The 12,163-nt window shown below is 37.1% G+C and overlaps 2 protein-coding genes across 3 annotated transcripts in view; both read left to right on the top strand.

Annotated features, from left to right (window-relative positions):
• Positions 1-9,605, top strand: part of mypn (myopalladin) — a 37,381-nt gene extending 27,776 nt beyond the window's left edge. Inside the window, exons 17-21 of the mRNA XM_056232672.1 lie at positions 1,568-1,694; positions 3,029-3,236; positions 7,078-7,243; positions 9,200-9,333; positions 9,427-9,605. Coding sequence (XP_056088647.1) covers positions 1,568-1,694; positions 3,029-3,236; positions 7,078-7,243; positions 9,200-9,333; positions 9,427-9,605 — 814 coding nt within the window. The remainder of the gene's footprint in view (positions 1-1,567; positions 1,695-3,028; positions 3,237-7,077; positions 7,244-9,199; positions 9,334-9,426) is intronic.
• A 2,460-nt stretch (positions 9,606-12,065) lies between these two features.
• Positions 12,066-12,163, top strand: part of gpatch11 (G patch domain containing 11) — a 7,856-nt gene continuing 7,758 nt past the window's right edge. For both annotated transcript variants that reach the window (XM_056232648.1, XM_056232647.1), the window contains exon 1: positions 12,066-12,143. In XM_056232648.1, coding sequence (XP_056088623.1) covers positions 12,094-12,143 — 50 coding nt within the window. In that variant the 5' untranslated portion in view covers positions 12,066-12,093. The remainder of the gene's footprint in view (positions 12,144-12,163) is intronic.

Here is a 12,163-nt window from a genome sequence, read left to right on the forward strand (position 1 = left end):
TGAGTGACGCAAGTTACTTTTACCATTTATTGACTGACAGCTGTCCTCATGTTGAAAAACATCGAGAGTGAGTGCAGAGGCGTTGTGTGTAAGAACATGATGGTTATTGTCGTTCTAGACTAAATGTGAGCATGCATTTACTCATCTCGCTTGCACAAAAGATTCAGTATTCCTCAAAATTAATAAAAACTATAAAATGCTAAATCAGAATAATACGCAAACCTCGAATAATTAAATATGTTAAATAAAACAAATATGCATTTAATAATCTCATTTTATTGACCAATGTACTGAATCTTCGATGGTTCAGTTAAACCATAAGCAAAAATTACTTTAGATTTTTTGTTTTTATTGGTAGTGTTAAACTTTTTTCTTCCCTAGTGAAAAAAAAGTATGCTAAGTGTACTTGCAGCCAGACTAATTGTCAGTATACTTCAAGTGTGTTAATGATTAGTTAACTTGAAGTGTGCTATTCTGGATAAATTTTTTTGTACTAAGTGTATTTTAGTTATAATTAAATTATACTAAAGTATAACTTTAAGTGTATTTAGTGTACTTTTTGATGCTAAATTGAGACAATTTCAAGTATACTTAGTACACTTTAAGTGCATACGTATATTTTAATGCTTGATTAGTGATATAAAAGCGTACTTTTTGGTATTACAAGTACATTACAAATTAATTAAGAGTGTCTTCCAAACAAACAAGAAATGTACCATAAATATATTAATTTTTAAGTAAAAATATACTTTCTTCCCCAAAGCTTCTGCATCCTATTCTTGCATTATCAGAATTTTTGATTTTTTTTTTTGGTCTGAAAGGTATGGAAGCTTGTTTCCGCCACTGAATGAAAAATAAAAAGTCAGAATTGATTGATATAAAGTCGCAATTGCGAGATATAAAGTCAGAATTGATTGATATAAAGTCGCAATTGCGAGATATAAAGTCAGAATTGATTGATATAAAGTCGCAATTGCGTGTTATAAAGTCAGAATTGTGAGATATAAACTATTCTGAGGGGGAAGAAGTTAGTCTTTTTTCCCCTTTAGAATTGGCCTGATAACTCGCAATTGCGAGTTTATATCTCACAATTCTGAGAAAAGATGTCAGAATTTCGAGATGTAAACTCGCAATTGTGAGAAAAAAAGTCAGAATTGTCGCAATTCTGTCTTTTTTTCTCGCAATTGCGACTTTATTTCTCATAATTGCGACTTTATATCTCGCAATTGCGACTTTATTTCTCACAATTCTGACTTCATATCTCGCAATTGTGAGATAAAAAGTCGCAATTATTTTTTTATTTTTTTTATTGAGTGGCGGAAAAAAGCTTCCATAGAAAGGGCCTTTAAATGTGCCCAAAAACAGAACTTTTTTGTTATTTAAAAATAAAACAAGCCCAGCCCAAGTAACGTGATGCTTTACTTTTCTTGGAACGTAACTAAGTAATGCAATTAGTGACTTTTTAATGGAGTAACGCACTATTGTAAATGCATTACTTTTCTAAGTAACTTTCCCCAACACTGCTTGTATGCATAATATTTCTGTCATCACTCATCATTTTCCACAGAGTCCGAGCGCGGGTACAAGAAGTGGAGGGAGAACCGGCTCAAGAACGCTTCTTTCGTCCACACTTTCTGCAGGCTCCAGGGGACATGTTGGCCCACGAGGGCCGGCTCTGTCGGCTGGACTGCAAGGTACTGCACATGTGAACCCTACAGTGAACACAAAACACATCTGAGCACTCGACACGTCTGAATATCTCTGCATTCGGTGTCCTAGCAGAGGAACCACAGGTGGAGTTCAACACATCATCCACTAAACACACACACACACACACATGCACGCACACACAAACACACACACACACACACATGCACGCACACACACACACGCACGCACACACACACACACACACATGCACACACACACACACACATATACACACACGCACGCGCACACACACACACACTGCGCTACACAGGACTGAGGGTCTTCATTTACAGTATAATTTAGCATTTACTTAATGCAGAAATAATATACTTTACATAAATACACACCTGAACTGAATGGAATGTTTTTTAGACACTTAATTGCAATTAAATTAAAATGTATTAATAGTTTAAATGTATATTAAATGCAGTTATTTCAACTGAAGACTTAATTGGATCAAAAATAGTATTAAGTACATCTTCATATGAAATTTTATAATTCTTAAAATTGAAATATGGTCAAAGATTACCGCCGAATGCACGGACAAGCATTTATGGAAAAATAGCAATTTTTAAATAAATAAATATTATTAAATATATACTGTGTGTGTGTGTGTGTGTATATATTTATATTATTCATAAATAAATATATAAATGAATTCTGATAAACTATATATAATGCCTGTCATGTATTTAAATATATTAGTAATTAAATATGTGGAATGATGAAGTTTTCAATTTGGTACATTCAATTTTTAAATGTTACATTGAATGAAACACTAGTTAAATTATAATTAAGTACTTCACATGTGCTTTAGTATGTTAGTCCACACATCAAAATAAGTGTACTTCTGTAAAGTACAACAAAAGATTATTAAAACAATGATTTACAATCAAATTTTTACTAAACTGTGTAGAGAAACATAGTCATGAAAGTGAACTCTCTTTAAATACATTTAAGTGGTCTTTTATTTAATTAATATTATATTATCTGCAAGTACAGTTTTTTTTCTTTCAGTTTTTGACTGGAATCATGTTTTTTTGTACCTATATAAATAAACTTATAAGTAAAATAAAAAGTGCAAGTGCGCATTCAATAGGATTAAGTGCACTTCTTTTTGCTGTATCTATTCTATTGTTGTATCGTTTAAAACCATTTTTGTCGAATTTCAAAGTGACTCTTATCACTAAGACTCAAACACTTTTTGGGGCCTCTGCTAGTGTCCAATACACTGAAGAATAACATATTGCTGAGAGCTTGACGTTGCATGTTTTGACTTATTTTAGTTGAGTTGTCTGAACCGTTCTCTGTTGTGTAGGTGAGCGGATTACCTCATCCTGAGATCATGTGGCTTCTGAACGGGAAGCCCATATATCCCGACATAACTCATCGAATGCTTGTGCGAGAAAACGGGATCCATTCTCTGGTTGTTGATCCTCTGACTCAAGCTGACGACGGGACGTACACCTGCATCGCCTCGAATAAAGCGGGACAGAGTTCCTTCTGCCTCCAGCTCAAAGTCGTGGGTGAGAGACACGCTTCACACTGCGATTGATGCTCATTTCTGACATTTAAGAAACTATCATCCTTTGGGAAATCATAAGTGTGATCAACATTATGAGATAAGTCACGATTGTGACACAAAAAGTCAATCATGAGATAAAAAAAATCATTATGACAGTCAACATTGAGATAAAAAGTCGAAATTTACATAATTATCAAGTAAATTCTCTTTCCATTTTGACTTACTTAATTTTTTTTATCGTGTAACGTTTTGTCAATTTTGACTATCGCATACTTCACAATGATGTCATAATTTCAACTGTCCTAATGACTTTTCAACTCATAATGAGTGTCATAATAATTGTGACTTTTTATCTCAATTTCAACTTTGTCAATTTTGGCTCTTATAATTGATTTATGATGTCATAATCTCGACTGTCATAATGACTTTATCTAAATTTTGACTCTCATAATTGATTTTGTATCTATGCAGAGCCGGATTAACGCAAAGGCAAACTAGGCACGTGCCTAGGGTCCGATTGGTGGGAAGGGGCCCAGACAGAAGGACAAAAATAAAAAAAATAAAAAAAATATCCTATCTACAATTTATTTCAATATTTATTAATTAACTAAAAAATAGTGACGATGTTTATCTTAACCATAGACTGTTACATTACGTCACATTAACGCCAGCCCATCAGGTGCTGCGAAGCAAAAGTCTAAATAGGCACGCAAAGAAGCACAGCTCTAATGCAGGTGTGTGCGTTGTCGTCATCTATTTTGGAGTGATTGCAATGTATTCTAAATATAAACTTGTACTGTAGATCAGCGTCATTTCTGGACAAAATCATTCACCGCTTTATTACGAGTTTAAAAGAGAGCGAGCGTCATTAACGTGCCCAGACGCGGCGCTTTGAATTTGCGCATACAATGAATAACATCGTGTCGGGAGCTGACTAAAAACACCACAAAAGTAAAAGACAGGACGTTTGTATTCAAAGTTAAAAAGCCAACACACTACTACATTTTAAATGTTTCAAATAAAGGATCTCATGGGTCTATCTTCTAAATTCTGCTGATGATTAGATTATACCCTGTCTGACATCAGCCTACTCGCGCCAATAATATCAGTTTAGAATTTTTTTTTTCTAATCAGTAGCGATCGTGTCTTTCTCTTCCACTTGATTTGTGTATACTAGCATATTTAAGCTAGCAATGCATAATATCATATTACTTATATTAATAATATGACATTATCTGCAGTCAATATTGATTAAATGGGAGGGGAAATCCTGCCCATACCGCAGCTATCAAAAAAATTATAAAAGCATATATCACTGAAGTGGTATTCTGGAAATGTGAATAAATTGAATAAAACAGCAAAATAACAATAACAATAACATCTTCATTAAACAAAAAAGAGATTACCTTAGATTAAGTTTGATAATATGTACATGCAGTAGCCTACTGGTAAAAAGTCTGGACCAATTACTATTTTTAATGTTTTTGAAAGAAGTTTTTTATTATGCTCTACAAGCCTGCATTTATTTGATCAAAAATACAGAAAAAAAAAAAAACAGGAATATTCAGCAAGGAAGTGTTAAATATATAAAAAGTGATAGTGAAGACTTTTTCAAAACAACTTTTTAATAATAAAAAAAAATCCTCAAAAAAGTATCACAGGTTATAAAATAAATATTAAGCACCATTTCTAACATTTGATAATAAATCAGAATATTATAAAGTTTTCTGAAGGATCACATGACACTAAATTCAGCTTTGCATCACAGAAATATATTTTAAAGTATAGTATAGGAAAACCATTATTTTAAATTTTAATAATATTTCAATATATATTATTTTTCTGTATTTTTGATCAAATCCAGGCTTGATGAGCATAAGAGACTTCTTTCAAAAACATTAAAAATAGTAATGTGTCCAAACTTATGTACTGTGTAAGTAAAAACATTCAAAATTAAACGTTGTATAAATTAAAAGGTTAGGAATCATATATGTTTCAAGAGTTTTTTATTGGGGGTGGGGGGCCTCCAACATGAATATTGCCTAGGGCCTCCAAAATTCTGACTTTTTTTCTCTCAATTTTGACTTTCATAATTGACTTATGAATTATGGCAGCCGAAATTATATTTCAAATTTATTTATTAGGATAAACCCCTTGAGATGCATCATCTCGTTTTCGAGGGGGTCCTAAGGTACATCACAAATTATGACATACTAAGTCAATTATGAGAGTCAAGAATTAGATAAAAAGTCAGAATTATGGCTAACTCAATAAATATGCCATAAATCAGAATTATGACATACTAACTCAATAAAACTGAGATAAAAAGTCAGATTTATGACATAGTGACTCAATAAATATGACATAAAAAGTCAGAATTATGGCAGCTGAAATTATAATACTGACTTTTTATCTCATATTTATTGAGTTTGTATATCATAATTCCCCAACAAAATTCTCATGACTTTTGGTCATAATTTCGACTTTTTCATCTCATTTTCAACTCTTTAATTTCATAATTACAATAATTTCATAATTTTACCTTTATGAAATTTAACTGTCATCATTTCGGCTGCCATAATTCTTACTTTTTATCGCATATTTATGGAGTTAGCCAAAATTCTGACTTTTTTTCTCTCAATTTTGACTTTCATAATTGACTTATGAATTATGGCAGCCGAAATTATGACATACTAAGTCAATTCTGAGAGTCAAGATTTAAATAAAAAGTCAGAATTATGGCTAACTCAATAAATATGCCATAAATCAGAATTATGACATACTAACTCAATAAAAATGAGATTAAAAAGTCAGATTTATGACATAGTGACTCAATAAATATGACATAAAAAGTCAGAATTATGGCAGCTGAAATTATAATACTGACTTTTAATCTCATATTTATTGAGTTTGTATATCATAATTCCCCAACAAAATTCTCATGACTTTTGGTCATAATTTCGACTTTTTCATCTCATTTTCAACTCTTTAATTTCATAATTACAATAATTTCATAATTTTACCTTTATGAAATTTAACTGTCATCATTTCGGCTGCCATAATTCTTACTTTTTATCGCATATTTATGGAGTTAGCCAAAATTCTGACTTTTTTTCTCTCAATTTTGACTTTCATAATTGACTTATGAATTATGGCAGCCGAAATTATGACATACTAAGTCAATTATGAGAGTCAAGATTTAGATAAAAAAGGTCAGAATTATGGCTAACTCAATAAATATGCCATAAATCAGAATTATGACAAACTCAATAAAAATGAGATTAAAAAGTCAGATTTATGACATAGTGACTCAATAAATATGACATAAAAAGTCAGAATTATGGCAGCTGAAATTATAATTCTGACTTTTTATCTCATATTTATTGAGCGAGTCATAATTTTAAAAAAAATCTCTTGACTTTTGGTCATAATTTTGACTTTTCATCTCATTTTCGACTCTTTAATTTCATAATTACAATTTTGTTTTGGTCATAATTTTAACTTTTTAATCTCATCATTATGATTTACCAAAGCAGGATTTGTTTCTTATGAGGTAGAAATGGTCTTCCATAAAGCGCATCAGAAATGTTGAAGATGACCAGTGGTGTCTATCAGTGAAACAGCTGACTTGTAAGAGTATAATTTTTACACGATGGGTGATTTATTGCAAGTCCTCCTCATTATCGTTAAGATCGAGTTTAGTTGCATGTAATACAGAGTCAGCAAGTAAGAACATGCTTGATTTTAAAAACCTCTCGCTCAAATGCAAGAATTAGCTAACCAATATAAATTGTGCATAAAATATTTGATCCTCTTTTGCCCTGTTGAATAAACATGTGCAGAAAAAGAGCTGAAGCAGGCTCCGTATTTCGTGGAGAAGCTGCAGAACACGGGCATCGCAGAAGGAGCTCCGGTGCGTCTCGAGTGCAGAGTTGTGGGAATGCCACAGCCACTCATTTACTGGAAGAAAGACAATGATACGATCCCTCACTCGAAGGACAGGGTTAGGTGAGTTCACTGGGAGGTGATGTTTGTGAGATCCGCGTTCAGTGCCGCCGCTGACGTGTGTCTGGTGTGTGTGTGTGTGTGTGTGTGTGTGTGTGTGTTCCGGGTCTGTTGTGGATCCGCGTTCAGTGCCGCCGCTGACGTGTGTCTGGTGTGTGTGTGTGTGTGTGTGTGTGTGTGTGTTCCGGTTCTGTTGTGGATCCGCGTTCAGTGCCGCCGCTGACGTGTGTCTGGTGTGTGTGTGTGTGTGTGTGTGTGTTCCGGGTCTGTTGTGGATCCGCGTTCAGTGCCGCCGCTGACGTGTGTCTGGTGTGTGTGTGTGTGTGTGTGTGTGTGTGTGTGTGTGTGTGTGTGTGTGTGTGTGTTCCGGGTCTGTTGTGGATCCGCGTTCAGTGCCGCCGCTGACGTGTGTCTGGTGTGTGTGTGTGTGTGTGTGTGTGTGTGTGTGTATTCTGGTTCTGTTGTGGATCCGCGTTCAGTGCCGCCGCTGACGTAAGACGCTGCTGACGTGTGTCTGGTGTGTGTGTGTGTGTGTGTGTTGTCTGGTGTGTCCGTGTATTCGGGTTCAAATAAATATGGCTGGGCAAAAAAATGCAAGTCTTCCTCTGTGTGGAAATCCTTAGACATGTTTGTGAAGATTGTTTTGTTTCCAGCGTGCGTCTCCCTCAGACTGTAGACGAAGCTCGGGCGCACCAGACACACACACACACACACACACCAGACACACGTCAGCAGCGTCTTACGTCACACACACACACACACACACACCAGACACACGTCAGCAGCGTCTTACGTCAGCAGCGGCACTGAACGCGGATCCACAACAGAACCGGAATACACACACACACACACACACACACACCAGACACACGTCAGCAGCGTCTTACGTCAGCAGCGGCACTGAACGCGGATCCACAACAGAACCAGAATACACACACACACACACACACACACACACACACACACCAGACACACGTCAGCAGCGTCTTACGTCAGCAGCGGCACTGAACGCGGATCCACAACAGAACCGGAACACACACACACACACACACACACACACACCAGACACACGTCAGCAGCGTCTTACGTCAGCAGCGGCACTGAACGCGGATCCACAACAGAACCGGAATACACACACACACACACACACACACACACCAGACACACGTCAGCAGCGTCTTACGTCAGCGGCGGCACTGAACGCGGATCCACAACAGAACCGGAATACACACACACACACACACACCAGACACACACGTCAGCAGCGTCTTACGTCAGCGGCGGCACTGAACGCGGATCCACAACAGAACCAGAATACACACACACACACACACACACACACACACCAGACACACGTCAGCAGCGTCTTACGTCAGCGGCGGCACTGAACGCGGATCCACAACAGAACCAGAATACACACACACACACACACACACACACACCAGACACACACGTCAGCAGCGTCTTACGTCAGCGGCGGCACTGAACGCGGATCCACAACAGAACCGGAACACACACACACACACACACACACACACACACACACGTCAGCGGCGGCACTGAACGCGATCCACAACAGAACCGGAACACAATACAATGCTGAATAAAGTCCTAGTTTTTGTTATTTTTGGACCAAAATGTATTTTCGATGCTTCAACACACTCTAACTAACCCACTGATGTCACATGGACTACTTTGATGATGTCTTTATTTCCTTTCTGGACAAGGACAGTATACCGTACACACATTTACAATGGAGGGACAGAAAGCTCTCGGACTAAATCTAAAATATCTTAAACTGTGTCCCGAAGATGAACGGAGGTCTGACGGGCTTGGAGCGACACGAGGGAGAGTCATTAATGACATCATTTTCATTTTTGGGTGAACTAACCCTTTAAATGCAGTAGATAATACAGTAAATGAATAAAAAGCATATTTTGACTTGTTTTGCTATCCCAGCATGCATCAGGACACTACAGGTTACGTATGTCTACTAATTCAACCGACCAGAAAAGAAGATGCTGGCTGGTACACGGTGTCTGCCAAGAACGAGGCTGGGATCATATCATGCACAGCCAGACTAGACATTTATGGTGAGTCTATTTTTTTATGTGTCAGTACTGTAAATTTGTGAAGTAAAAAAAATAGTAAAGTATTCAAGCTTGTGTTCATGTTGTGTCCTCCAGCTCAGTGGCATCAGCCTGTCCATCCTCCGCTGAAGAGAACGCAGATCAGCTCCAGTCGCTACGCTGCTCTCACCGCACACGGCCTGGATGTAAAGTCTGCTTTTCCCACGAGTGACGGCGGCCCCGTCGTGTTCTCCGGCCCCCGGGCGGCCCCCACACAGGAGAGTGACGAGCTGTAGGTGTGCGCAGGGCTATGAGGATAACACTGTCTATAGAGTCTCCAGAAAGATACTGAAACTGTGAGTGTGTGTGTGTGTGTGTGTGTGTGTGTGTGTGTGTGTGTGTGAGAGAGAGAGAGAAAGAGAGTGTGTGTGTGTGTGTGTGTGAGAGAGAGAGAGAGAGTGTGTGAGAGAGAGTGAGTGTGTTTGTGTCTGTGAGTCAATATAAGTGTGTGTGTGTGTGTTTGTGTCTGTGTAAGTGTGAGAGAGAGAGAGAGAGAGAGAGAGAGAGAGAGATAGTGAGTGTGTTTGTGTCTGTGTGTGTGTGTGTGTGTGTGTGTGTGTGTGTCTGTTTGTGTCTGTGTGTGAGAGAGAGAGAGCAAGAGAGAGAGAGAGAGAGAGAGTGTGTTTGTGTCTGTGTGTGTGTGTGTGTCTGTTTGTGTCTGTGTAAGTGTGTGTGTGTGTGAGAGAGAGAGAGAGAGAGAGAGTGAGTGTGTTTGTGTCTGTGAGTCTGTGTGTGTGTGTGTCTGTGAGTGTGTGTGAGTGTGTTTGTGTCTGTGAGTCTGTGTAAGTGTGTGTTTGTGTCTGTGAGTCAATATAAGTGTGTGTGTGTGTGTGTGTTTGTGTCTGTGTAAGTGTGAGAGAGAGAGAGAGAGAGAGAGAGAGAGAGAGAGAGAGAGAGAGAGAGAGAGAGAGAGAGAGTGTGTGTTTGTGTCTGTGAGTGTGTGTGTGTGTGTCTGTTTGTGTCTGTGTAAGTGTGTGTGTGTGTGAGAGAGAGAGAGAGAGAGAGAGTGAGTATGTTTGTGTCTGTGTGTGTGTGTGTGTCTGTGAGTGTGTTTGTGTCTGTGAGTCTGTGTAAGTGTGTGTTTGTGTCTGTGAGTCTTTGTGTGTGTGTGTGTCTGTGTAAGTGTGTGAGTGTGTGTGTGTGTGTTTGTGTCTGTGTGAGTGTGTGAGAGAGAGTGAGTGTGTGAGTGAGTCTGTGTGTGTGTGTGTCTGTGAGTGTGTGTGAGTGTGTTTGTGTCTGTGTAAGTGTGTGTTTGTGTCTGTGAGTCTTTGTGTGTGTGTGTGTGTCTGTGTAAGTGTGTGAGTGTGTGTGTGTGTGTGTTTGTGTCTGTGTCTGTGTGAGTGTGTGAGAGAGAGTGAGTGTGTATGTGTGTGTGTCTCAAATTGTTGGTAGTTAGTTTCACAGTCTAAAAGCGAATAAGGATCTGATGTCTCTGCTCTCGTTTGTATCATTTTATCACTTTAACTATATTTTGAATGAACACTGATTTTCCTCACTGCATTTAACATTATTTGCACAAGTTTTTTCCCTTTAATTATCATGAAATGTTGTGCCATTTGAGGCGTTATGCAATTTTGTTCTGGTCAGTTTGTTGTAATCTTTTGGCTGTTCTGCCTTACATATCACACATATTATAAAATTATGTAATATTAATTGTTTTATTAGACTGTATGTGTCTGTTGCATTACCAACTGTGAATGTAAAAGCTTCTGCAGGTTTTATTCAACAAAACTCTTTGACAACTGCTATTGTTTCATATTTAAGTATAATAAAGCAAGCATGAGTCATATCTGCAAGATTACAGATTTAGAGATCAAACAAAACTATACTTCTGTATCTATAGTTCTGATGCACTTCTGAAATTCATCACATTTATTGCAGTTTTCATAAAGTAGAAGAATGTGGGAAATGTCTGTAACTAAATTTTCTTATCCTGCACATGGAAGGAAAGGGTTTATTTAATATTGTTCCTGAAGAAAAAATACTGCTGCTTGAGGTAAATCTCTGCAATATTACAGAATCAGAAATATATTAGATATTATAAATTGTTGTGGACGTTTACAAAGCCTTTAAACAAATGTATTGTTATACAATCACTAGGATACAAAAAATACCTAATTTGTGAACATGTATAATAGATGTTTTTCTTGAAAATAAAGTTATATTTATTCAAACAAAGACGGCGTCTCTTCTTCAGTATATTGCATTGTAAACTAACAGCACACATGATTATAAGAGCTCAGCCATAACCGGATCTACTTCAGGTTATGAAATAAATATTATTTGTAAAAGACTGTCCCCAATGAAATCTACAATGCAGGCCGTCAAATCCAATAGCTAAGAGTCAAGATACTTGACTTGAGAAAAATAGGTCTCATTTAATCTAGAGAAAATGCAAAAAATATAACTGACTTGAATAAATAATGCAAAAATGTTGCATTGATATTATTGGATTCCATATAAGAGTATTCCTGTCTACATAACAGTGAATAAATCCCAACCTGCTTTATTTTCTTTGATATGTTTCTTTAAAATAAAAATACATGTACACATTTATATAAAAATATTGGTAAATGTTTTTCCACCCGGTGTTCTCAGTGTAAATAGGAACCTAATTCACTTTCTGCTGCGTTCCAGTCGGACTCGTTTACTGTACGGAACAACATCAGCGATCCACAGAATTTCATTTTTATTTCAGCTTTCAATCGCTGATTAATCGCACAAATGGCTGATGGTGAAGATGATTACATGTCCGACGCTTTCCTGAACAAAATGTGAGTTTAAAACGTGGTTT

The sequence above is a fragment of the Rhinichthys klamathensis genome, unplaced genomic scaffold (assembly GCF_029890125.1).
Source record: "Rhinichthys klamathensis goyatoka isolate OS25496 unplaced genomic scaffold, OSU_Roscu_1.1 h1tg000352l_1, whole genome shotgun sequence".
NCBI lineage: Eukaryota > Metazoa > Chordata > Actinopteri > Cypriniformes > Leuciscidae > Rhinichthys > Rhinichthys klamathensis.